This window comes from Ailuropoda melanoleuca, chromosome 15 (genome assembly GCF_002007445.2).
Source record: "Ailuropoda melanoleuca isolate Jingjing chromosome 15, ASM200744v2, whole genome shotgun sequence".
Taxonomy (NCBI): Eukaryota; Metazoa; Chordata; class Mammalia; order Carnivora; family Ursidae; genus Ailuropoda; species Ailuropoda melanoleuca.
Genome location: NC_048232.1, coordinates 50,351,996 through 50,379,866, shown reverse-complemented (window position 1 = coordinate 50,379,866; position 27,871 = coordinate 50,351,996). Strand labels below are relative to the sequence as shown.

Sequence of the window (27,871 nt, the reverse complement as noted above, 5' to 3'; positions counted from 1 at the left end):
TAACTGTTACTGTTACGTGGAATAGTTTCTACTCAGCTCTTACTAGATCTCTCTCCGCCCTCCCCAAATTGTCCTCTCAACCTCTAGGAAGAGGAAGAAATATGGTGCCTTGGGGATCCCAGACGTAGAATACAGTATTTGGCATCAGTGCCAATGAAACAAGAAGGGGAAGGTGACCCAGTTGGATAGAGGCTTGGGATATACCCATTCGAGGCATAGGGTGCTAGAAACTTGTCTTACAGAGGATGAGTGTAAAACATAGTGTCCTTCTCACTGGGGTTCATGAAGCCAGCTTCCTCCACGTACCAACTTCCATTTAGGGACCTTGTATGATGTCAGTGCGAAGACAAAAGATTAGATGTTGGAAGGCTATGTTACAGATCGTGGCGGGGGGTGGGCAGACAGGAAACTGGATTCCTACTCTCATGTGAGCTACAGATGCCCATGTTATGCCTGGTTAGAGCAGAATTCCAGAGATTTTTGCAAACAGCTTCCCAATGCCTCGTGATAACCCAGACCAGCAAAATGAACTTGCCATCTCTCTTCCTGTGAGGTCCAAAAACGGGGTCCCTTGGAAGCTGTTTCAGTGGTAACGACTTCTTGGGGTTGAGTCTTAACTCCCTGCTGTATCCCAGGTCACAAGTTATAAGAACATACGTTAACCAAGAATGTTCAGAGCATTTCAATTGCATTATTTTGCAGATTGTGATCCCATGTAGATTTGACATGGATATTACAGGTAAGAAGTTAAAGAACTAGGGTCACCTAGGTGGCTTAGTCAGTTAAGTATCCAGCTCTTGATTCGGCTCAGTTCATAATCTCGGGGTTGTGGAATTGAGACCTGGGTCAGGCTCAGTGCTCAGTGGAGAGTCAGCTTGGGATTCTCATCCTCTGCACCCGCCCCCCACCCCCAAGCGTGTTCTCTCTCAAATAAATAAATAAATAAATTTTTTTTTTTAAAAAAAAAAGAAGTTAAAGAACCAGGAGTGACTTTAGTAAATGGACAATAGCACAGCCTTAGAAATGAATTTATTGGACTGAGAGATGTTCCCAATAAGCTCCATCGAGGACTAAGGGAAGCATGGTAATGACTGCTAAACCTTGGGGAGGCATAACTAAGGCCATGACTAGGATTAATAGGATTGTGCTGATCCAAAAGAAAAAGGAGGCTGGGTGCCAGGAAAAACCTTCCCTACAGAGCAAGCCCCAGCGTCACCTGAAGGTCTTGAGACCTGTGAAATGGAACTTTTTAGTGCACCAGCCAGTAGACAGTTAAACGCAGTCCAGATTGAAAGGATGATTATCCAGGCAGGCAGCTGCCACATTGGCTTTTATCAGTACCACCTATTAAACACCCATTGTGCATATTAAACATTCATCTTACCCTCCAAGTGGTCAGAATCTTGCTTTATTTTCCCTTCTTAGGATCTCTATCCAGCTAGATGGAGATTTAACAGTTTGTATCTAATACAAAATAACAAAACAGCCCAGCATATGGCTGGCCCTGGGGTGTCTCAGTTGCATTCACATGACATTTCTAATGGGAAGGTTTATAGTATGTTACACTCTAAACAAGATGTGTTAATATATGAAAACAGACTGGAATAAAAAGCCAGGCAGATCTGGACAAGGGGCTGCTGACTGCCCCTGCCAGCACCTTCCAGCAGGCATCTGGCACTGAAGCCTGAGCTTCTGAGGGTGAAGAACCTTTCAGGGTCAGGAGCTGAAATGTACTGATTGTGAAATGCGTCTTCATGCAAATGAAAGAAATTTACTTCACCTCCAAAGTTTTCATCGTCATTTGGTCAGTTTTTTCTATTAAATCTTGGAAGGGCCAGAAGCTACGTTCACTGTGTCTGCTCTGATTATATAACAGCTCCTGACAAGTGAGCAGAAAGAGGGCATCTTTGTAGCTGGACCAGTTTTCTGGGAGCTGCCTGGAGGCTTTTGTTATGGGGTCTTAGATGAGAGCAAAGGAGCCAGTGGGTTCCAAAAGCCTAAGGGCCTGTTGCACAACAGGATGAGTCAGAGGAAAGTTTTAAAATCTGTTTCTACTGTGACCTCTCACGCTAGCAGGGATTTGGGGTATTTCCAATGCTGTGTTCAGGAAATATTTACAAAATAATATACAAACAGTAGATAAAATTGACACCTATTGTAGACCCTTTACATTTATGGCCACGTTCAATCCTCATCACCTTGAGATAAATACTAAGGCACAGAAAGATGAAGTAACTTCCGAGGATCACAGAACTAGTAAGGGAGAGAGTGGGTTGATTCAAATCCAGGCAGTCTGACCTCAAAGCCCCCATGCTCAACTGCCGTACATATTTTTGATAAATGTGGTAGACAGCTCATAATCCTAGCTATTTTGAGAGTGTTGGGAAAGTGGGGGGACAATTGATGAACTTCATGGTTGGCCTGTATTGGACATGAAAAGTCTCTGTGCTTTACCGCTGGGCTGTTTGGCCCAAAGGCCTGTGAATGGGAACAGAGGGACAATTATCGGTGGCCAAGGAGCAAAAGGAAACTTGTATGTTGTTCAGCAGTGGCCGTAGCTTCCTCCAGCAACTTGAGAAGGGTGCCCACGCTCTTGACTCCTGAGTTTCCAGTGCAAAATAGGAAAGAAAATATTTGCCATCTGTTTTCCTAACCGGTCCATTAAGAGAGTTAACAAGATAATTATTTCACATCATTCAAACTCCAGGAAAGGATAGAATTGTCCAAATGAGGTACCATGCATTGTACACAGTTTATTTTATAGTCTGCATAATTAGGAACACAAGTCCAGATCACCCAGTGTTCATCAGGCGCCGTTAAACACACTAGAACACGTGGTGCTCAGTCCCACCCATTCTAACATGCTGAAATGTTTGTGTGGCTCACCTCACAGGTCCAAAGAAAAGACATACTACTGTTTATGTCATAGAGATGGAACTATCATCCGTGTCTGGGGGGAAGTTTTATCCTAGCACTTGTTAAGGGTTGGATCCCAATAACAAGAAAGAAAAATAATTTCTAGGTTGAATTTTTAGAGTCTCTGCACTTGCTGGCCATTATACTGGGCATCGTGTAAAGGAGTTTACAGACACGGTCCAGGCCCTCAAGGAATTTTTACTCAAAAATGTTTGCCTACATGATGGTCAACTTCTATTTTTCAAACAGGCGTTGAAAGGAGACGTATCTATGACATTGTAAATGTGCTGGAATCGCTGCATCTGGTCAGCCGGGTGGCCAAGAATCAGTATGGCTGGCACGGACGGCACAGCCTGCCAAAAACCCTGAGGAGCCTCCAGAGACTGGGAGAGGAGCAGAAGTATGAAGAGCAGATGGCACATCTCCAACAGAAAGAGCTAGATCTGATGGATTATAAACTTGGAGAACGTAAAAAAGAGAGCTATCCAGATTCTCAAGATCAGCAGTTACTGGATTTCTCAGAACCCGACTATCCCTCTTGTGAGTGCACTGTAACCACATGAGTAATGGCAGAGAGGGAGTGGTGGTCTTTTCTGTAGAAATTCACCGCTAATGTGGGATGTGCCAGATTGACAGCCCTGGAGGGAGATGCTCTCCTAGTCAATCTACCAAAGAAATGGAGACAGATGGCTCCCCGACTGGGCTTCCCCCTCAACTTCACTTCAAGCCTGACTAGTGGCAGTTCACTTGGTATTTGGTATGTTTGGACCATAGATCGCGAACGGTGCTCCTGTGTCAGACTGACAGCCCCATGCTGACATGTAATTGTGAGCCTTTAAGGAAATTCTACTCTGAAAGAAGTTATCTTTTCAGAGAGTTTAATTTTTTTAATTATATTTAGAGTAGATTACTTAGAAAAGAACCCCGTTGGGAGAACATGTTGATAAGAAAGATCGATAACCCCTCCTGTCATTTGCTGTAGCATGTATCTACATTGTTCTTCCCCGCCCAGCTCTTATGTATCCTCTTCCAGTTTTAACCATTGATCTCCATCATTCTCACCCTATTCACCATTGCTAAAATGGTAAAGTACAAGGATCACTCGCAAATATAATAGGAATGGAAATGCAGTCCTGGTTTTCATTAGATTTACTGCCTCGTGCCTCTTAGCGCCACCCCACGAGCCAGTTCTTATCCTGATAACCAGAGGAGACAGCCATCTGTCGGGGATGGTTGGCCTGCCATCTACAACAGCACACATCTGATCATTGTCTCCTCTTCAGTTGTAGCTTATTTCTTCACTTCCTTCTGAAAAGCAATGAAAGAGGCGAATGCCTGCTTTGTTTCAGATATTCTAGGTATTGTGGGCACAGAGAAATAAAAACAAGAGTTCTTGCCCTTGAGGGAAGAGTTGCTGTTCTGAAAACAATCCCTGAAGTCTACCCTCCTTTTTTCCTTCTACACTGATCTTTTCAAAAAGTTGTTTCAGGAAAACTACCTCATGGACTGTATTCTATGAAGTAGGAGTCTAAAGCACTATGAGTGGTTTCAAACATGCATTTCAGAGTTTATGCCAACTGGAGAGTAGTTGCACAGCCATAAGAAATTTGTCTCACTTCTTGGGGCGCCTGGCTGGCTCAGTCGGTAGGGCATGCAACTCTCGATCTCAGGGTCATGAGTTGGAGCCCCACATTGGACATGGAGATTACTTAAAAAAGAAAGAAAAAGAAATCCATCTCATTTCTCTATGAGCCATCTTTTTGTGATATGTGTCCAGTAGACTTCTGCCTGTAACCAGAGCGACCTTTGCATCTGCTGTTCGAGTTAGTAGTTCTGGCAAACTCTAAGTACCGTCTTTCATGTGGTAAATTATATGTTTTGATGCTTTCGTTTCATTCCCTTTGTAGCATCTGCAAACAGTAGAAAAGACAAGTCTCTGAGAATTATGAGCCAGAAGTTTGTCATGCTGTTCCTCGTCTCCAAAACCAAGATTGTTACTCTTGATGTGGCGGCCAAAATACTGATAGAAGAAAGCCAGGATACCCCGGACCACAGTAAATTTAAAAGTAAGCATCTTCACCTAAACCCACTTACCAGTACAAAAAGGGTGGGATTTCATGTGTTGGTATTTTCTGTCTCTGAAATTGAAAAAAAAAAAAATTTTTTTTTTAAGAAGTGCAATCGTTTCTTGCACTCATAAAGTGCGAGAAATGCAATCGTTTCTCGCCGTGAGAGGTAAGTTAGTAAATACTAGAATTCCCAGTGAAGTTCTGTCAGATGCGTTTTTCTCAGCAGTCAGAGTGGATGGTGGAAGCAGAACGTCATCCCACAAACCCAAGTCAGGGAGGGTGTAAGATACTTTGCATTTCTCTTTAGTATCGCTGCATCCAAGACGGAATGTCTGAGTTTTCTTTCCCCTTTTTTCCTCACCCCCTGCCTACTCTTCTGATGGGTGGAGATGAAAGTTGTCTGCAGGTAAGAGCCAGAGGAATGACCAGGGTAGGGTAGGGGCGGTGGGACAGGGCTGCCGGGCAAGCAGAGAGTTTCCGAGTTGCACACCCGGGGCATCTTCTTTTTCTGTCAAGCCTGGGTGCAGCCAAATACCCTTGGCTGCTGGTAGCGCTTTCAAGCCGTGAGAAGCCACAAGCTCGGCTTTCTCTGCTTTGTCTGTTTCCACTGGAATTAGAGCGACCCTGTGGGAGAAATGACTAGATAAAATGCAGCTCTATCAGGATTGGGAAGAAGATTGCATCTGGGGTGAATGTATGATGTTTCTGGACCATAATCACAGCTCCTTTGCTTGATCTTAGCCCCAAAGTCAAGTGGGTTTCCTACCTATAAATCAATGTCTTGAATAGAAATTACTGGGGCGCCTGGGTGGCACAGTCATTAAGTGTCTGCCTTTGGCTCAGGGCGTGATCCCGGCGTTATGGGATCAAGCCCCACATCAGCCTCCTCTGCTATGAGCCTGCTTCTTCCTCTCCCACCCCCCCTGCTTGTGTTCCCTCTCTCGCTGGCTGTCTCTATCTCTGTCAACTAAATAAATAAAATCTTTAAAAAAAAAAAAAAGAAATTACTTTATGGGTATTGCCCTGCCTGTCGAGTGCCTTACCACCCCTTCTGAATTTCCCCTCTAGTACCTGCATTTTCAAATGTCTCTCCCCAGACCTCATAAGACTCAGGGAATGTCCCCCCTTCCCCACTAGGCGGCCAGATGCCAGGATTCAGGTGAGGAGCTGCCCGTCGTCAGCACAGCTGACCCTCATGACCTTGAGCCCCAAGCCTTCTTGTGTGCCCAGGAGCGCAGCCACACGGGAAGTTCTGGTGGGGGGGGGGCCCTGTCATTTTCACAGGCCAGCTGCCTGCTCGAGCTGGTGCCACCACCTCCTGCTGGGAGAAACTCAGCGCAGCTTTTGACGTGCCACATAGCAGAATTACATTCACTGAGCCTTTAATTACAGCCCCTGTCCCTCCCTTGGTGTTTTTGCCATCTCAGCGCTCCCTGCTTGTCAGCAGGTGCCTCTTACATGGGGTGTGAAGTTGTGGAAGAGGAAAGACACACTGACCTTCCCTTAGAATGTGTCTTCGGACATATCAGATACATAAATCCCAGGTGATCGCATGACAGAGCCGTCGGCCTCTGCTGCACCCCACTGCCTTCTGCTGGAGGTTTATGTGGTGGCCGAGAAAAGTGACCTGTCACATCTACAACAATGTAATGGTGTCACAGATGGCGTGACCATAATTGTGTTTTATATCTTTAAGCAAAGGTACGACGCCTCTATGACATAGCCAATGTTCTGACCAGCTTGGCTCTAATAAAGAAAGTGCACGTAACAGAAGAGCGAGGCCGTAAACCAGCCTTCAAATGGATCGGGCCTGTGGACTTCAGTTCCAGCGGTAAGGTCGCATGGTTTTGCTAGGCGTCTATTTTATTTACAATCCCCAATTCCTGTTCTAACTCATGCCTCTTCTACACAGTGGGATTAATGTTCATTTCCCACAACCCCTGTCATATTCAAAATTAGACCCGTCGTAACCCTCAGAACAACGAACGTTCGTCTGTAAGTGCTGTGTGCAGCGGCTCACATATCACCGGAAGGGAAATCCTGAGCCTATAATGTGGGAGTTTCTGTAACTATTAAATTATAGCTCATTAGCTTTTTTCATTTTATTCTGAAGTTCCTGGAAGTTTGGGCTTGAGGATTAAAAATAACCCTTCTTACGAACTCTGGTGGTTTCTGCATCGGCAGAATAAAGCATTATTTTTCTTTGAAATTCCAGGTGATACAAAAATTATATCAATTACTATCATGAAATGAATATGTGGTAAAGATGGCTTCTAAATATGGTATGGACATAATGAACACCTTTTTGGTCATTTATTTAACAGGTTACAAATGTCGTAATTTCCTAAACTAGAGCAAAAAGGGTATTATCTTCTACTTATTTGACAGGTAATACCTGAGCAATTGGGGATTGGATCCTACTATACCAGCTACTTTACATATAGTTATGCTGCCTGGGAAAAAAAGCCATTAAAGTTATTTTTAAATTACCCTTCCAATTCTGGTATTAGCGGCATAAATTCCTGCCACTNCTGGATCCTACTGTACCAGCTACTTTACATATAGTTATGCTGCCTGGGAAAAAAAAGCCATTAAAGTTATTTTTAAATTACCCTTCCAATTCTGGTATTAGCGGCATAAATTCCTGCCACTTAACCCAGGCTTATAAAAGATATCGCTCTCTACCTCACTTAGAATACATTATTCGCTTAGGATCTAGATGAAACCACTTAAAATCAAGTATAACTAATTCAACCCAGCAAGTACTTACTCCATGTGGACCGTGCACAGTTACTATACTAAATGCCACGAGAGGTTTAAAGACGTGTATGACACCGTCCCGCCTGCATGAATTCTACACCTTTGCCATTTTCCACTCCTCTGCCTCTGGCTTCTAGTCTTTTCACCTGTGAAGCCCTCTCCTTTTCATCATGCAAATATTCTACTCAGCTTTCAAGACCTGGCTCAAATGTCAACTCCTCCGTGAAGTTTTTCTTGGTCACCCAGAGCAAAGACTGTCTCTTCGGAGCTATTGCAACTTAATATTGTCCTGTTGTACTTTTGAGGTTGACATGTCATGCCATCATTGCCTCAGCTCTATGCATTTGAAGCCAGACTCGGTCTTTATTTTTTTTAATTTTTAACAACTATATGAAGATATAATTCGCATAAGATATATGATATAATTCACATAATTCATCAGTTTAAATTTAGTAAAGAGTTGTGCAACCATCACCGCAATTACTTGGAAAACAAAGTCACCATCCCTAAAAGAAACCTTGTACACATTAGCACTGACTTCCCACTTCTTCCCAACCTCTCTCTTGAAGCTCCAGGAAAAAAATTAATATACTTCTATCTCTATAGATTTGCCTATTTTAGAGATTCCCTATAAATGAAATCTTACAACATATGGTCATTTGTGACCAACTTCTTTCACTGAGCACAACGTTGTTAAGGTCCTTCAACCTTAGAGCACGTATCAGTACCTCCTTGCTTTCCCTTGGCGAATACCGTGCAGTCGTATGGAGATGCCACGATTTATTCATTCTTTCAGCAGTTGATGGACATTTGGATTTTTTCCACTTTTTGCCATTATTCTGCTTTGAACACTGATATAGAAGTTTTGATATGAACATCTGTTTCCATTTCTCATGGGCATATCTAGGCGTGGAGTTGATGGCTCATATGGTAGCACTGTGTTTAACATTTTAAGGAATGGTCCAACTGTTTCCTGAAGAGGTAGATTCCTAATGAGTTAAAAGCAGACTCAGTCTTTATTCACCCATGACTACCAGATAGTACCCAGATCAGTGCCTTTACTCACTTTCGTTGATGAATGAGCTTCTATTGAAGGTATAATTAGCATGTATTTGAAAATTAGAGAACAATTAAGCAGTACACATGGTTGTTCTGGCTCTTTGGGAACTCAGAGTGGATATGGGTTACATTCTGACAGAGAACACTTAGGTTTTAAAGGGAAGGAGAGCTTTTTAGTTCAAGGAACAGCTACCTAAAAACAAATCTGGTGTGTGTTTAGAGAAGAATCACCCTGATTTAAGTGGAGGCCATGAGATAGGGAATGAGACATAAAATGTGATCGGTTAGGATGACATTTTAGAAGCCTTCAAAATAAACCCAGAAATTTGTCCTAAATGTAATAGGCAGAAGTGACAAGGGATCTTTAGATAGATTAAAAGAGAAGAGGGACTCAAAGGTGGTAGTGTCATTGAAGAAACTAAGATAGCCAGGGAACTGAGCTGGTGTTGAGGAGTCAGGAGTTAAGGGATTTGTGTAACCACGAGGACAACAGTGGAAGAGCTCTGCTCTGATAAGGGGAAGAGACTTGGGACCAGGTCAGGAACCTCAGTGTGAACTCACTTTCTCCACCCAACAGAAACCTCATCTTCTTTCTGTGTATCTAGTTTCATTACTGACAATACTATTGTCATCCTCAACCCAGCCATCATATCTGGAACTTCAAGTTACCTTTGATTTCCTTAATTGACTCTCCTTCACTCCTTGAGTAGCGAGCGATTCCTCACAGGTAAACTTAATTAATGTCTCTTTTCCTCTTCTCCTTCCCACCATCATGGCCTTTTCATCCTTCACAGCTTTTTTGAGGTCTTATGACATAGAATAAATGGCACATCGTTAAAATTACAATTTAGCAAGTTTTGCATTGTGTGCACCTGTAAAATAATCACCATAGTTGAGATAATGAACCCATCACCCTCCAGAGTCTCCAGTCCCTTTGTAATTCCTCCCTCCTTGTCCCCCCACCCATCCGCAGGGCAACCACTGATCTGCTTTCTTTCTAGATTTGTACATATTTTCTAAAAAATTTTATAAGGGAATTATATACAGATGATGCCCATTATTCAAAGTGCATATTTGCAAATTTACATACTAAAGTTTTTTGATAATTCCAGAATCAACACTCACAGAATTTTCTCAGTCATTCACGGACATGCAAAGTGGCAAAAAATTTTGGTTAACAGCACACCCATCTTCCCCGCTGAGGTCGAACAGGGCAACACTATGCCCTCTTATTTCTCATACTTGTTTCTATATGGCTCTCCTATTCTAAATGAGTGTCCTTTCCGTGGTCTTTTTAGTGCCATGTTTTCACAGTTTTGTGCTTTGTTTTGGGGATTTTGCTGTTAAAATGGTTCCCAAACGTTGTGCTGAAGTGCTAATGATTCCTAGTGAAAGAAGGCTGTGGTGTGCCTCACAGAGGAAATACACGTTAGAGGAGCTCCACTCAGGCATGCGTTCTAGTGCTGTTGGCTAAGAGTTCAATGCTAATAGATCAACTATATGTATTAAATAGGGCATCTTTAAAAAGAAACACATATAAAACAGGGTTATGTGTTGATCAGTTGACAAAAATGTGACCATAGGCTGGCAGGAATCTAACCCTATATTCCTTTAAGAGCAATGATTCGGTATTTGCTAATTCAGCGTTCATGGCAACTTCATAGAACATAACTGCCATGAGTAACAAGAATTGACTGTAGTTTGTATAATCTTTTTATCTAACTTCTTTCACTTGGCGTATTTTCAGATGAATAATACTGTAGAATGTATCAATAGTTTATTCCTTTATATTGCTGAGTATCCCATTGTATGGATATATCATTCTTTATTCATTTACTTGTCAGTAGACATGTGGATTGTTTCCAGTTTTTGGCTGTTAGATATAAAGCTAAATGAATATTCACGTACATGCCTGTCTATGGTAGAATTCACCAGTGAACCCATGTGGGCAAGCAGTTTTCTACGTGAGAGGGTTTTTAACAACAGGTTCAGTTTCTTTAGCTATAGGGCTATTGAAGTTATCTCTAGTAGATCTTTTCTCCTACTTTGTGTTCAGTTTGCTCTTTTTCTAGTTTCTTAAGGTAGAAATGGAGGTCATTCAAAATCATTCCTTTTTCTAGTAGGAATTTAGTGCTATAAATTTTGCTGTAAGTACTGTTTTATCCCTAGCCAACAAATTTTGATATGTGTGTTTTGTCCTTCAATTCAAAATATTTTATGATTTCCCTTTTTTTCCCTTGATTCACAAGTTATTTAGATGTGTGCTCATTTCCAAATCTTCTGGGATTTTCCAGATCTTTTTCTTATGGATTTCTAACTTCGTTCCATGTCGGCAGAGAATATACTTTATATAATTTGAATCCTTTCAAATTCATTGAGGTTTGTTTTATGGTACAGATATGGTCTATCCATATGTACTTAAAAGAATGTATTTTCTGTTTTGTTAGGTGGAATGTTCTATAAATGATAACTAAGTCAAGTTGGTTGATTGTGTTGTCTAATTCTTCTATATCCTCACTTTGTTTATTCTATCAATTACTGATAGAGGAATGTTGAAATGTCTGATTTAATTGCAAATTTGTCTATTCTTCCAGCTCTATCAAGTTTTGCTTTGTATATTTGAAGTTGTCATTAGGTGCATAAACATTTAAAATTGATCACTATGTCTTCTCTTGGTGAATTGACCCTTTTATCAACTTTGGCAAATTATCAGCCCTTATTTTTTCCAATATTTTTTTCTGTCCCCTCTACTGTTCTTTGGAGACTCCAGTGATGCTTATATTTGGCTGCTTGAAATTGTCCCACAGTTCATTGATGTTTTGTTTCTTTCATTCTCTTTTCTGTATTTCATTTTGGATGGTTTCTATTGCTACATCTTCAAGTTCACTATTTTTTTTTTTCTGCAGTGTCTAATCTGCCATTAATCCCCTGTATTTTCTTCTCCAGCATTTTACCACTGGAAGTTTGACTTGACTTGAGTCTTATATTTTCAATATCTCTACTTAATATGCTTAGTCTTTCGTCTGGTTTCCTGAATTCAAGGAATATAATTATAATACCTATTTTAATGTGCCTGTCCACTAATTCTATCATTTGTGTCACTTTTAAATCCATTTCAGTTGACTTATGTCCTCACTGTGGGTTATATCTCCCTGCTTCTTTGTGTACCTGATAATCTTTAATTTATGTCAGACACTGAGATTTACATACTGTTGGGTGCTAGATATTTCAGTATTTCTAAAAACGTTCTTCAGTTTTGTTCTGCAGTGCAGTGAAGTTACCTGGAAACAGTGGACCTTTCAGGTCTTGTTTTTAAGCTTTGGTAGACAGGATCATCAGCAGTTAGTCTTTAGTGCATTATCCCCACTATTAGGCAATAATACCCTTTTTAGTATTCTGACTGGTAATCCATGAATTAGGAGATTTTTCCATGCTGGCACTGTTCCCAGCCCTGGATAAGCTGCAGACACTATTCCTTCTGCTCCTTTTAAGTGGTTCCTTTCCTGACCTTGGGTAGTCTCCTCACATGCATGAGTACTCCACTAGATACTTAAGGGCAGGACCTTCTGCAGATCTTCAGCATTCTTTTTGTATGACTCTCCTCTCTGGAGTTTTCCCCTGCAAATTCTAGCTACCCTGGCTCCACCCTCAACTTGGGAAGACTTCCAGTCTCTGTCCAGTTTCCCTTCCCCATACTCCAAGCTGGAAATATTCTCCAGGCAGTAAGTGAGGGCAATCATAGGTCTCACCTCATTTGAATCCTGTCTTTAAGGATCACTGCCCTTTGTTTCCTGTGGTCCAGTATCTTGAGAGCCATTGTTTTATATGTTTTGTCTGATACTGTGTTTAAGGAAGGAGTGTAAATTTAATTCCGTTACAGTGTTGACCCATTTTCTTTTTGATTTTGTAATTTTTGATTTTCTAAAAAGACCATGTTTGGGGTTTTTGTTATGGGAAAAAACTGTAAAGGTGATTTTTAAAAAATTTTTGTGTGTTTCGGAAAATGTAAGTCTAGCTGAGCCTTTCCACTTTTAAGTTAGTCTTATAATTAAAATGTGCATGCTTTGAACTTAGAAAAATCACACAGATGAACAGGGTAGGGATGACTGAGCAACAGGGACTATTTCTCTGTGGAAAAATAGGCCTGGTTCTATCTAGAAAATTCTGTCCTGATTTTACACAGGCTCTTTTATACATAAAATGGGCCTCCAAGGTGCTTCTGTTCTCACTGTTCTGCAGCATTTCAACCATGAGGCTTTTGCTGACCTTATTCCCTTGGTCACTTAGTAACTGAGACTGCTACTGCATAAGAAAGACATGATAAAGCGTGATAGAAAGTAGAGATTCTTATACTCATTGCCGTAGAGCTGTGGCCCTAAGAGGTCGATCTCGATTAAAGTTAAAATCTCTACATATGTGTTTTGGGCTGAGCATGGTTGGGTTTTCCTTTGATATCTCTGCCCAAAGGAAGCATCTGAAATGTCAGGTCCATTCTAATTTGGGTTGGAGAACATCTTGCTCTGCTTTTGTTGCAGTTTAGATAATTTTAGAAAATATATGGATTCGGTTTCACTTTATAGTCTTTTACTAACTCTTAAAAAAATTAGTACATCAAAAGAAATTGGGGTTTGAGACAAGGCTCCTAAAATTCCTTTGATTGTCTTAGTTTTTAATTTATAGGGTAGCTCCATTACAATTACAGGCTCTCAAAGCTATAGCTTTAAAAGGCTAAAATTATCCTGAATTATAGCTATATAACAACACTACCAATTCTCTCATTTATTTAGATGAAGAACTAGTGGATGTTTCTGCATCTGTCTTACCAGAATTGAAAAGAGAAACATATGGCCAGATTCAAGTCTGTGCAAAACAGAGGCTGGCTCGACATAGTTCTTTCAGCACAGTTCAGGCTTCTGAGAGAATCCAGAGGAAAGTGAACTCAGAACCCAGCAGCCCTTATAAAGAAGAACAAGGTATCTGCCTTTCCATATTCTGTGGAATCCGTCAGTTGTCCCTATAACAGTCACCCTACCCAGGCATTTTAAAATAAGCTGACTCTAGGTACTGCCTGTTTTTTCCACTTACCTGAAGTGAAATGATGGTTGGGGGTAAAATAGTTGCCAGCTTCACAGGGAAGGAACATGGCCCCATGCCTGAAATTCATCCTAGTCCACCAGCGGAGATTGGCTGGTTTGCCAAGGTTGGTCTGTTTGATGCATGTCAGACATTCATCAGATTTACAAAGCAACTCTTATTTTGTTTTCTTTCTAATTATTGATGAGACCTGAATTCCCCATTAACAGCTAGCTTCTGGAAATTTCTCTCTTTGAATCAAAACCAGAATGGATTTGAGATAATCTTATAATCCCTGAGCAGTGAATAATGAATCTAGCTGTATACAGTTGGTGTGCCTAAGTCTCTTGCCATATTTTGTTAGAGTTTTATTTTCCTTTTCAGGATCAGGTGGCTACTCCTTAGAAATTGGAAGCCTGGCAGCTGTTTACCGACAGAAAATAGAAGACAGTTCACAGTAAGCAGTCTTCAAAAAACTTGGAGTGTATTCTTTTTTTTTTTTTTTAAGATTTTATTTATTTGAGAGAGAGTGAGAGAGGGGCAAAGAGAGCACGAGCAAGGGGAAGGGCAGAGGGAGAGGGAGAAGCAGACTCCCCACTGAGCAGGGACCCTGACACGGGGCTCGATCTCAGGACCCTGAGATCATGTCCTGAGCTGAAGGCAGATGCTGAACCACTGAGCCACCCAGGCACCCCGGGTGTATTCTATTTTCTGGTGTTAACTTTAACTCCATTGAAATGCCACCCATCAAAAGGTAAATTTTAGCAGTCTTGCTCCTAAGTCAGCCATTTGTTTATTAAGAATTTTCTAAGTTTCCCCTTTGTGCCCAACATTGTGCTGGATGTAGCATCAGGGACACAAAAATACGAAAAATTTATCCCCTAAGCTAATGAAAGGTTACAGGGGAAAACACAAAAACAAATACACTGAAAAAAGATAATTCACTACTAACGTGGCCCTGAGAACTGATGATTGTAGTTCCTGGAATCACTTATCATCACTGTATCTAACTTTGTTTATGAACCACCAGGTCCTGTTCTGAAAGTTTATGTATATTATCTAATCACAACCATAGTCATTTGAGTTTGGTACTCTTATCTTCATTTTACAGAAAGGACAGAAACCCGAAGAGGTTAAATAACTTGCCCAAGGTCACAGTGCTAAGAAGTGACAGAGCCAGAATTCAAACCAGGCTATCGGACTCAAATTTTGGGTCTGATTTTGAAGGAAATCACATATTATGGGAAGAAGCAGAGGAAATGCTAATGTGGGAACAAGAGAGGTTTTGTTTTGTTTTATTTCGTTTAAGATTTTATTTATTCATTTGAGACAGATACAGAGAAAGAACATGAGCTGGGGGGAGAGGCAGAAGGAGAAGCAGACTCCCCTTTGAGCGGGAAGCCCAACATGGGGCTCGATCTCAGGACCTGGAGATCATGACCCAAGCCGAAGGCAGATGCTTAACCATCTGAGCCACCCAGGCATCCCACAAGAGAGGTTTTTAATGACAGATTTGGGAGGAAACAGATTGTGAGGCAGGGTCAGGGAGTACGGGGACCATATACTGATTAGTTTAGCTATAACGATTTGTACAAATAGGATAGTAAAAGGAAACCTCATTCGTAAGAAGAACTCGGGGTATTGGAGGTGAATAGGTCAAATTGGAAAAAAAAAAGCTTTGAAATCCAGATAGAAGAGTTTGGGTTATGAGACAGACAATAAAGACCTACAGCAGACTTACTGGAGAAGAACACTCTGGCTGCTTGAAGCAGGTGGGCTGGTGCTTCTGCAGCCATTCTGGTCTGTCATGGTGCAGGTCTGAGCCGTTTCAGCTGTGGGTGGAAAGGAATGGAAATCAGTGTAAGACGGTGAGTCAGCAAGACTCACCAAGATAGAAAGAGACTTCACAAAGGACACCTGGGTCTCAGATGATGGTGCTACTATTGGTGGAGATGGGCAGGTTGAAGGTGGATGACTGGAGGTAGGACGGTGGGGGATATACTCAGTGTGGGCATTTTGAGCTTCACAGAGCTGAGTGGTAGTGACTTCTCATTCAGAGGGGCTGTGGGGGGGAGAGCTTTACTCATCTCTGCAGCCCAGCGCCCTCCATTTGATTGCCGGCAGCACGTGGACAATGAGATGGGGAAAAATAGGCCTTACTGATTCCATCAGAAAGGTTCAAAGAAATCCCTGTCCTCTGTTTACTAGTTCTTAAAGGAGTCTTAAATGGGTTTTCCTCATCTGTTTCCAAAAATATACTGAAAACATAAATGTTTTTTAAAATTTAGAAATCTTTCCATATAAAAGGCCCAGACATTGTTTATAATCTCATATATTAAGTGGGGCTTAATTTTGAATGTGTTTTGCCTAACAATTTGAATACTGAGCAGAATGGGACAAGAACGACAGAAAATAATTTAGGAGATAACTTTATTTCCTCACTCACTGCCCACTCCATTTATCTCACAGTGGATTGGAGACAAACCAGAGGTGTCCTTTAAATGAAACTCTGGTCCGGTCTTAGCTATCTACCTAGACGTCATCCAGTGCCTGAGTGTGAGACCCAGTTTCCTCACGTTCAAGTGGGGTGGCTGAACTTCTGCAGGCTGATTAGTCTCTGAGCCTCACTTTTCCTCCCTTTTCAACTGGCAGGGGGTAACTATCATAATTATGTAAAATTAGTCTGATATTATGTTAGTCATAGGGCATCTGTGGGCCAGCTATGGGGTAGCAGTCACTTTGTGGCTGGCTGATAACCACTAGACGTAGAGGAGGCAGGGGAGAGCCAGTCTGAGCTCTAACCTGAGATTCCCCCAAGGGCTCGCCCACCCCATCCCTAACCATCCGTCCAGGTTATATGGCTATCGCCTCTGGAGTTAGCTCACAGGGCTCAGGGGGCACAGTTCAGTATCAGCTTGAGCCGCATTATCTCCTTTCTGCTTCGGTACGTCTGTCTTTAGGAAAGCAGAGAATCAGGAGCTGGTGGAATGTAGTAACTTGATGGGACCCATGATGTTCCCTTTTATTGCAGGAGGAAAGCTTTTGCCAGTAAGAGAGTGATGGCTCCGTCAAGCAGCCTGGACCCTGCTGCTCCTTTCCCTGGCCTGTCCGTTGACTCAGAATATTGTGCTAACCCTTTAGCTCACCAAGTATTTTCTGCGGCCCAAACGGACCTGCAGGCCTTCTCCACACAGAACAGTCTGACTGGACGAGTGAGTGTCTCACCAACTTCTGCAGCCTCGGACGTGGAGAGCCTGAAACCGGCCCTGCTGGCCGGCCAGCCCGTGGTGTACGTGCCCTCCACCTCACTGTTCATGCTGTATGGGAGCCTGCAGGAGGGACCGACCCCGGGCTCAGGCTCGGGGTCCGAGAGGGACAGAAGCGCGGAAGCCGCAGCAGCAGAGCCACCTTCCGCACCCTCAGTTCAGAAGCGCCTCGGGGAGGAGCGCGAGCCTCAGGAGGAGGAGCCAGCCACGAAAAGACAGAGCCGGGACTACGAAGACAGCCCTCTAGCTCTGGTCATGCCCAAGGTGAGGGAGTTCGGGTGGGCGCGCTTCCTGACGGCCGTTAACCCAGAGTTCCTTCCCAGTAAAGACGCACAGATGCTAACAAGCTATTGAGTCTGGAATGTGAGGTATTTCATGTATCACTTGTATAATTAAGCCCGGGACTGGCTCTGCCATAAAATCTTGCCATAAAGTAATAACCGTAAGAAAGGTGACTTTGATAAAACTCCTACTTTGCACAAAATGCTAAAAGGTGCTAAAAAAAAAAAAAAAAAAAAAACCCCCANTAGCCCCACCACATAGAGTCAGTCACCGTGAATACGTTTGTGTATTTTCTCCCCATCTCTGGGCTGTCCTTTTTTTCCTTAAATGAGTTGCGATCACTGACAATAACCGTCTGAACCCAGGATGTACCTGAGCGCCAGAGTCGGCCGTGTGGGTGCTGCTGGTCTTTCGGTGTCTGTCCGTTCCATCACAGCTCCAAGATCTGTTTCCCCAGCTACAAAGTGAAAGAACAAAAAGAGGAGCTGTTCACATCTCCCGCTTAGTAGCCATTCGGAGGTGAATGAGATCTGACCACACACTCAGGAAGCAGAAGCCCCGTCATGACAGCTGGCTCTGCTGGCTCTGCTGGGCTCACCCAGGGAAACTAGTATTTTATTTTATTTTATTTTTTTTTAAGATTTTATTTATTTATTTATTTGACAGAGAGAGGGACAGCCAGCGAGAGAGGGAACACAAGCAGGGGGAGTGGGAGAGGAAGAAGCAGGCTCATAGCTGAGGAGCCTGATGTGGGGCTCGATCCCATAACGCCGGGATCACGCCCTGAGCCGAAGGCAAACGCTTAACCGCTGTGCCACCCAGGCGCCCCGGAAACTAGTATTTTATTGAAGACCCGTTCTCTTCTGTTCCTTTCTCTTTCCAGAGTGAATCTTTCTAATTTCATATGTGGCCTGGGGTGGCAGAACAGCCGTGACTGACTGGTATACATAGGCCTTAGATAACCAAGACTGGCATCCACACGCTTTACACATTAGCAGCTCCGAGATTTCTCTCATAGTCTAAACACCAGGGCCAGTCTGTCATTGTTAAAATTCCATCATTTCTGTGCTTAAGAATCCTAAGCTTGTAGAAGCACGTGACTGGACACTGATTTTTCAGCCCATTCCTAGAAGCATGACTGAAACAACAGGCATATACAATTCAGCGTGGCACGAGGCTGTCTTTGACCTGTTTGTTTATGTGTTAGCTATGTTGAGAAAGCTGCTATCGAGATTTACCACTGGGATTTTTACTTGCTTTTCCGGTTCCTGGTTGGCTGTGCCTAGAAACCCTCAGAGTCCGCAGATGCTGCCTCCCCCAAGACCCCGGGTAGCAGCAGCTCTGTACCCATGGAAGACATTCACATGGAGGCCCAAGTCTCAGCTGGAGAGGAGGCTTCGGGAAAGGCCCCGGCCAACTGCTTCGTTTCTTCTGAGTGGGGCAAAACTTCGAGAGACACAGAGATTGAAAAGTCTTCAAAAGAAAATGAAAGCACCAAAGAGCCCTCTTTGCTGCAGTACCTTTACGTGCAGTCTCCCGCCGGTGAGGGATGTCATCGTGTCTTAGGGGCCCTCAGGGGGGTCGAATCATAAATTAGATTTTTACATTTCTGTCCATGACACCCGGCTAAAGTGAGTCGTCAGTGAACTGCTGTCTACACAGCCTCTGAACTGTTTTACTCTCAGCCTTTTCTTTTCTCCCACCTATGAAATGAGGGTAGAGGCTGCTTTCACTTTGGTCAACTCGAAGGGGACTATGAAAATAATTAGGGCAAGTGATTTTTTTTAAATGCATTAAACTTGATTTGCTAAAAGAGCACAATTCAAAGGATCATTCTATTTTTATAATTCAGCTGAGTCTGGCATTGGTTCATCTTACTGAACAACGTAAATCTATTGGCCACCACAGCTAGCGTGTGCTCAGAGGTACTGAGCGTGTCACTGTGGTCGATGGCCAGGGCTGGAGTGAGAGGGCTGGACGTTAGAGCCACTTATTATCCGCATGAGCTTAAGTATTTAGCCATCCTCACTGGTAAAGCAGCACTAACAACGGCACCTGTGTCGTGGGGCTGCTCTCAAAACTGAACTGAATTTTATAAGGTAATACATCGAAAGCACTTCGGATAATAGTACCTGACAGTAAGACTCAAATGCTGTTAGTATTTTGAAATGAAGCTGGAATGGATCCCTGTTTTTTTTAAGACATGCATAAAGCTGCTCTCGATGCAGAGACTTAAACTGATTTTCCCAAATTTTCCATTCACTTCACAGGTAATTGTTATTATTCAGTTATCTACAAAACATTATTCCATTAGCAAATACTTTTTGAGGGTTTCATGTAAGCATGATACTCAGTGGTGCCGATACACTGATAAACAAGAAACAGACTCAGTCGCTACTGAATGAAAATGACAGCCCTGCACAGGGATTATTAGCTTTTTCTGGACCAAAGACCTATTGACACTATGGTAAAGCCCATGGATTCCTCCTCAGAATGTTTAAAAAATGTATAGAACTGAATACATAGGATAATAAGGGAAGCCAATTATATGGAAATGCAATTAGGAAAAATAATTTTTTAAATGATAGCAATAAAAAGATCTGACAGCAGGTCCAGTATTCTCATCATTTCGAAGTCATAATGAGCTTCACAGTCTAGTAAGAATCTGCCGTGGCTATAATATCATATAAATACATATGTGCTTTTTACTAGTGACAAAGTCAAGGTGCTATTAATACTGTTTGATTTGTTGCCTGTGATCCAAGTTAAGGGAAATATAAATTTGTTAGAAGTTTATAAAAATAAAGATAAAATTTTTCCCATCCAAGTTCACTTTCCTCCTCAATTGGCATTCAATGGAACACACATTAACTGGTCTTCTCAGGAGACACGGGCATCCCCCCACATTATCACACAAGTGGATATGGGATTTCATTGATGGCCACTGCTGGGGAGAAGCGGTACCGGGCAGGGAGAGCATGGGAAGGGGGTTGGCCTGGTCAGGTGGAATCCATTCATTGTGGGTTCCCATTTGGAAGGGCCGCGGGGGATGTGAGCTGGAATGGTACCTTCCGTTGTACTGACTTTCACCTTGTTCTGCTTCTGTTTCAGGATTAAATGGTTTCAATGTGCTCTTATCTGGCAGTCAGAACCCCCATGCCGTGGGACCCCCTTCAGGTCAGCTGCCACCCCTCAGCATTCCTTGCATGGTCTTACCATCTCCGACGCTGGGCCCCTTCCCCGTTCTCTATTCTCCCACTATGCCCAGGCCGCTTTCCTCTGCCCCTGGTGCTCTCCCAAATGCGGGACCTGTGAATTTTGGCTTGCCTGGCCTCGGATCAACAGCTCATCTTCTCATTGGCCCTGCAAACATGGTTAATCCAAAATCATCAGCACTCCCCTCTGCAGACCCTCAGCTTCAGGGTCCGCGCCCACTCAGCCTGAGTCCGGAGATGTCAAGATCACACAACATCATCCAGCCTGAATCCCCTGCATATGCGGGGCCTCCTGTCTCCGTAGTAAAATTACAACAGGTGAGTCCTGACGTGAGCCCGGAAAGATCATCATTCTGTGATGGGGTCAGTCTGCATTTCTTGAGCTTTGCATCTAGTCCCATGACTGCAGGACGAGGCTCCAGGTCAGGGTCTATCCAGCTTCTGTTGTACACCCAGAAGTCATCTGCTTACTTCATAAAGCATGCAGCCTGGAGGCAGGAGATGCTGTGCTTTAAAGACAAAAATATTTTGTCTATATTTGTCTATATCTGTTCCTTACATTAGAGGGACTTACTTCAGGGGCCTTGTTGTTGAATGCTGAATATTTATTTAGATGATTTCTCCAGGCTTTCATTTCATTAGATGAATAAAAGGAGAGCACCCTGAATTTTCATTGTACAGCTATAAAAACAATTCAGAGAAACAGAGTCTGGATACTAATGCAAAGATTCCTAGCATCTGTCATTTCTCAAAATGCAATGTTTACAGGAGAATAAACACCAAGGGACAGCTTGATTAAGTAGTTTGCCCAAAGTCACCCAGCTAGTTGTGCGGGTGCCGCGCTCCCAACCTCTTCGCTAGGCTGCCTTTCTGCATACAAAACGAAGTGCATTCCCAGCTGTGAGAAGTGTTGGGGAGGAGATAAAGCAGATGAGTGTGACAGAAAAGCGAAGAGGAGAACGCCTGCATAAAGATCATGACACGGGTCCAGAAAGGGCTTATTAGTTCGGAGACTGAGAACAGTTTGACTTCACTTCTGTTTTTATTTGCTCTCCTAGTCCCCAGTTCCCGTGACCCCCAAGAGCATCCGACGCACACATCGCGAGACATTTTTCAAGACGCCTGGCAGCCTTGGAGACCCCATCCTTAGGAGAAGAGAGAGGAATCCGACACGAAACACCAGCTCAGCACAGAGGAGACTCGAAATCCCCAGCAGCGAGGCTGACTAACCCGCCGCCGTGCCAGGCAGGGGTGGGAGCCGGCCCGCTGACCTTCCCCGGCCCAGGCGATGCCCTGACGCTGAATGCAAAACGGAACGCAAACCAGCCGGTCTCCAACACGCATCGTCCTCTTTCACCCACCGGTTCTAATGTTAACTTCCCACCATCATGAATCATCTATTTTCCCGAAAGCAATTGTTATTAATTGTGCATTTAATATCAGAGTCCAGACTCTGTGTGTGGTGTCACAGTGAAGCACCGACTGACTGCTGTGGTTTTGATTCAAGAATCCTCTTATTGCTGGAAGTAGATCTGCACAGGCTACTGGAGCCTTGACCACAAGGCTGGGGGCGAGGGGGCTGTCCAGCACTTAACTAGGGTGAGCATCTTGGCAGGTTTTTTTCCCTTCGCCCTGAGTATAGATCTGTGGTGAGAGAAACTTCTTTTCTGCAGTTTAAAAAAGCTACTGCTTCCTCAGGCTTCATCAGGAAGCCGACTCCAGTTGTGAACCCTATGGTATTATTTATTTTGTTCCTGAAATGGGATTTAGTGCAAAAAGTTTACAACTACAGCAAAATACATGTTTTTCAGGGTATGACGACTTGAATGTGTATACTTTTTTCCTATAATTTGCCCTGCACTTACTTTACAGCCTACTAAGAGTGTGGATAGATGCATATGCATGACGGAATGTTACGACCAAAATAACTGTGAATGGCACACGTGCTATAATGAACTGTGCTGACCCTGTCCGGGCATGAGAAGCAAGATGCACGCTAGCAGCCTAAGAGCTGACCGGTGTGAACAGTAAGGTTTTACTGTTCATTTGTAAAAATCCTACCGTGTGCAGTTTCCTTCACTACGTGCCCCGTGGTTTTTTATTTAAATGTTAACTGTAGAGTATCAGGTATGGATGCCTTCTAAGAATTGCTGTCTGTTGAATAAATCAGGATGGTAGCAAGTAATTATATGGAATATTGGAACCTGAATGGGACCTTTTGGTAGAATTCTGAAAAGTAATGATGTAGAAATTGATATAGAACCGATAGGTGATCTTTTTTTTTCCCTTTGGCTTTTTTTATTCATGGAAGGGTAAGAGGGAAAATGGACAGATTATGTTCAGTATCCAAGAGTATTCAAACCAGTTATTTTTCAGAGTGTTTCTGAAAACTAAGAGCGGTGAGTGCAGGGATCATTGTTCTAGCATGAATACAATTCTGGAGACTATTATGCAATACCCATTTGTTAAACCATATTGCTTTAGTATTTCATTAAGTAGCCAGACTAGCTCTTTGTATTCCTAGATTTATTGATGTACCTCATTCTTGTCTCTTCCAGTAAAGGCCTTCCTCTCTCCTTTTTTCCTTCCCTCCTTCCTTTCTTCATTCCTTTCGTTTTTAAGCTTCTGCCTTAGATTTGGAATCTTGGTGTAGGATTCTATTTTATTTTTATTTTTGGACCCAATAAAATGTTATATGAAATAAAAATATTAATTTAAGAGACTCTGGGAGTCTGAGTAAAGTAGCTTTATATTAACTACAGGATACTATTAGCCTTATTACCCCCACAAGATTTTTGAAAACTTGAGGTAGGTAGCCAGATTAAATAAATTTGTTATTATATAAAATTTTTATCAACACTAAACTTTTAAAGTTTACAAGATGGCATTTTTTTTCTTTTTCTTTTTTTTTTTAACAATCTTTTCTAGTGTTAAACGGATAAAATTATGGTTCTAATCATCAACAATCTCCTGGTAATAGTAACCCGGAGCTAATCTGAAGAGTTCCCCTTGAAACAAAAATATGCCTTTTTCAGTGAAAATACAGGACACGCAGTGGCGCTATCTGCACAGGGTACGAGCTTGTCTAAATCCACCACCTGGAAACTTCCACAACGTATTTTCACTTGAAAGGTCTATATTTACATGAAATCACAATCTGATTTTCCCCGCACTGTTTTTGGATGCTTGCCACTTCCTACTTTAACTTCTTTGCTATCCTTTTTTTCTTATTCTGTTCATGATATGACCATACAAACCTCAGAGAATTCACGGTTCTTGAGGGGTGTGAAGAAGCAACCCCCTAAATCAGAACATTATGACTCTGTGACCATACTCAGCAACAGAAAGCGAAGAACCAATTCCTTTTGTATTCAGTACCCACTTTTTAATGTGGTTTTGTGATGTGTAAAAAGATAAAGAATGCAGAGGTTGTTTCTGTCAGAAAAACGCCTGCTTCTGACAGAGCAACTGACGGTAGCGAAGCTGCTAAGCTAGACTTGGGTAGTCGGGGTCGTGAAGAAGCAATGGCAATCTTGAGTCTATCATTGTATAACTTAGTAAAAGACAGAATTGCTGGGGATCCTGCTAAGGAAATGCAGCTTTGAGTTGACACTGAGAGAGGTGTGTGTGCCCTACACTGTCCAGGGTTTGTGAAACCCTTTCATTCTGGTACAAGAGTTGGGAGTATAACTTTTATACTTGAATCTACCTACCAAGTTTACATTTCTCAATTCTTTTTTGTAAGGTGCTATTTCTGTATTTAAGTAACTTTTTTTTCAACGTAAAGCTGCTTTCAGCTAATCTTATTGCACTGCTAGTTTTGTGTAGGTATTAATTTTATTGCTGCTTACTGCTTTTATCTTCATGCTATTTAGCTCTGCTCTTTTTTCTAATGGCTATATTATCTATAGCTATCTACTTGTAACTTTACTACATGTAAGCTGATTTTTTTTCTTTTAGAAAGATATTAAGCTTTTTAAAATAGCAATAAAAATTCATTCATTTCATAAGAGATGTTGGTTGCATTTGTTGGTGGGCCGTGTGTACCAATTTCAGCAAAACCATTAACAGTTGCAACACAGCTAAGCAGGCCCTCATAAACCCAAGCCAGATCTTTTTATTGAGACCTCCCGGTAGTTCCCAAACACCAAAACTTAATGTGTCAGAATCACACAGGAGCTTGAGAAGGTAGGAGGACGATGCCCTTGAGCTTCTGATTTCTACTGAGTCAGAATCTCAGGTTTGGAGCTTCCGGATGATTCTGAGGCTTATCCTCTTCTAAGAATCACAGGTGAATGCAGACCACTTCCCCAACTTCTCATGACATCTGCAAGGTTAAATGCTGCTCATTCTAGCAAATGCCTACCCTTAGTTCAGAGCCAAATTCTATCATTAACCCTCACTTTCAAATTAACCTCTGAACAGACCTCATCTGATTTTCCCTCCTTTTTTATACTTGCAGAGTCATTTAGATTATGTTGTCAGTCCCTCCTGCTAAACTGTGAGGTATCAGGGAAAATGATAGCTTTGAAACCCCAGTATCAAACCTAGGCTGGGTACTTAGCAGCCCCCAAAATGGTGAGTGGAGGAACTATAAGACCCTGTACAAGAGGGCTTGCCCTTTTTGCTAGGGCTGTTCCATTCAGCTCTTGCCAATTATTTTATCGTGACCTCTTCCTTTCGACACATCACTTCCTGTCCCAGTCCATAGCCTCCTTTCTTACAAGGCATATACAATTGACCCTTGAACACTACGGGGTTTAGGGGGCGCCAACCCCTGTGCAGGAATAGTCCAGCTTAGCTGGCTCCCCAAAAACGTAACTACTAATAGCCTACTGTTGACCAGAAGCTTTACCAATAACAACACATTTTATATAAGTACTGTATAATGTGTTCTTACAATACAGCTAGAGAAAAGAAAATGTTAAAATCATAAGGAAAATACATTTGCAGTACTGTATGTATCAAAAAAATCCATGCATGTGGACCTGCACGATCCACACCTATGTCATTCAAGGGCCAGCTGTATGAGGTAACTCAGGATAAATTTGCTTCCACAAAAACACCAGTATTAGGATTTCACTAGCACATATCTAGCAGTATATTATGTTATAATGGGGTCGTGCTGTTATTACAGGCATCTATCAATATCTCCTCCCGTCCGGCCCTCCTTGTTGGTCTTTAATGGTGTAAGTGCACTGAACGAGCAGGACTCACGAGGCAGCCATGAAAGCATTTTTGTCTCCTTTTGCTCCTTTTAAGCCTGGTCAACAGAGGTAACCCTTTCACCCCTGTATGAATATTAGGTCAGGTGCTGTGACTTCTCTGGTTACTGTCAATAGCAGAATTTCCACAGTCATTTTAAGTTACAAAGACAGTCTCAATTTATTATGCAAATGAGCACGTAAAACTTCTGCACCTGGGGCTCAAGGTGAGCAAGGAGGGCATGGATCTGTTTCTACTAAACATTTCCCCTTCCTCAGCGTGCTTGCCTTGATTTCTTACCCCAGCAAGGTCAAAGCATGGGAACATTTGCCTCAACTTCCTGTGATGCAGGCAATATATTTTCCTCCAGCTGCTATTCTCCTTCAGTCTGGTTTTCCTGCAGTCCGCTCCACACAGGCTCTTGGGTGGGATTTAGAACAGTCCCAGGCTGGCTCTGTCTTTAGCGCACCTGCCGTGTCCTTTGCCCTGATTCTTGGAGAGAAGCCCCAGCCAAACTCACAGCAGCATCTCCTTCCTTTTGCAGCCAGAGCTGCTGACTCACCCCCATCCCCTACACCAGCCAGAGTCAGACCCCAGACAAGCGTGAGAAGCAAGCAACACCCCCCGCGCCTCCCCTTAGTGGTTCTAGGGAGGCAGAGGTGTGGAGCCACAGCATAATTCTCCAAAGAAATCACAAAATCCATTTTTATTTCCATTTGCTCATCCCTTTCAAGGCCTATAGTGAAGGGATTCAATAGTTGTGTAACTTATTTGCAAAACCCGCCCAATCGATTCTTGGGAATGCAGCATTAGAATTTGGTGCTACAGCCAAGCTATATAACATCCTGTTACAATAGTTATAAACTTCCATTGTCCAAGATTTGCATTTCCCTAGATGATTGTTAAGCACTTAATATCTCATAAAAGTAATTTTTGATAGCTATTAATTTTTTGTATTAGGTCAGCTTGATTAGGTCAATGTACTTTCTGACATTAAAATGCTTAAGAAATTAAAACAATAAAGCTAAAATAGTTCTCTTCTTTCCATCCCATTTTGTAAATAGTATGCTGGTAGTCTTCCGTTGACCTGGCTCTTCTATACAAGCATCCAGTCTTTCCCCAACTATGCCCTGAAGACTCAACTGTTAATAGATATTAAGAGTCAAATAAAAGTGAGTAATCTCAATTAAACAAAAATTAACAGTTAATTTATTTTTACTACAGGATTTATTAGACCTAATTTTGCAAAACTTTTAAACTAGTTTGATATTGTGACTGGTTTTTTTTTTTTCTTAGAGTAACGTGCAAAACTACGGTTTGGCAAAAGTTACTTTGAGAAGCAATAAATTAATCCACCAAACAACGCTCTAAAATTTCTTCGTCTTCACTGAAAAGAGGAGGGATCAATATTAGCGTCTTAAAGTCAGAGACCACAGATTATTTATATCTGTATTCACAGTGTCTTCCACAAAATGTGCACCCAGTAAAAAATGGGAAAGAGCATTGGAGGGTGAGTTACTGCAAATAATTAAAAAGAAAAAAAAAACACTTTTGGAGGGTTTTTCATTGCATGGTCCTAGACACCTAAGAGTTGTTGAATAAATAATTGTAATATAGCTTGTTGTGTTTTTTCTTTTTTTAGTTTATAATTTTATTTTAGATTTTATTTATTTGAGAGAGAGAGCAAGCGCAAGCAGGGAGAGGGGCTAGGGGAAGGGGTACATGGGCAGGGGGAGAATCCCAAGCCGACTCTGAGCCAAGCACAGAGCCCGATGCAGGGTCCAATTCCGACCCTGAGACCATAACCTGAGCTGAAATCAACAGTCGGATGCTCAACTAACAGCCCCCCAGGGGCACCCTTTTTCAGTTTAAAAGAATGGCCTCTGCCATGCCACCAATGCTTATAAAATAAATAGAATTGTCGTAACCCTGCTTCTGAGCTTTTGGGGGCATCTCACGCAGCATTTTCCTGACCTTTTTAGCATGGCTCTCCAGTCCCTTCACAGTCTGGCCCCAGCTTGCCCTC

General features: G+C 42.4%; 1 protein-coding gene across 3 annotated transcripts in view; it reads left to right on the top strand.

The window, feature by feature from the left end:
* E2F7 (E2F transcription factor 7) overlaps positions 1–24,633 on the top strand; it is a 37,511-nt gene extending 12,878 nt beyond the window's left edge. For 2 of the 3 annotated variants that reach the window (XM_019792893.2, XM_034644036.1), the window contains exons 5-13: positions 3,166–3,456; positions 4,824–4,982; positions 6,682–6,816; positions 13,592–13,777; positions 14,262–14,334; positions 16,909–17,407; positions 18,712–18,967; positions 20,537–20,958; positions 21,699–24,633. In XM_019792893.2, coding sequence (XP_019648452.1) covers positions 3,166–3,456; positions 4,824–4,982; positions 6,682–6,816; positions 13,592–13,777; positions 14,262–14,334; positions 16,909–17,407; positions 18,712–18,967; positions 20,537–20,958; positions 21,699–21,869 — 2,192 coding nt within the window. In that variant the 3' untranslated portion in view covers positions 21,870–24,633. The remainder of the gene's footprint in view (positions 1–3,165; positions 3,457–4,823; positions 4,983–6,681; positions 6,817–13,591; positions 13,778–14,261; positions 14,335–16,908; positions 17,408–18,711; positions 18,968–20,536; positions 20,959–21,698) is intronic. The other variant, XM_034644037.1, reaches the window with a different exon arrangement.
* The last annotated feature ends 3,238 nt before the right edge of the window (positions 24,634–27,871 follow it).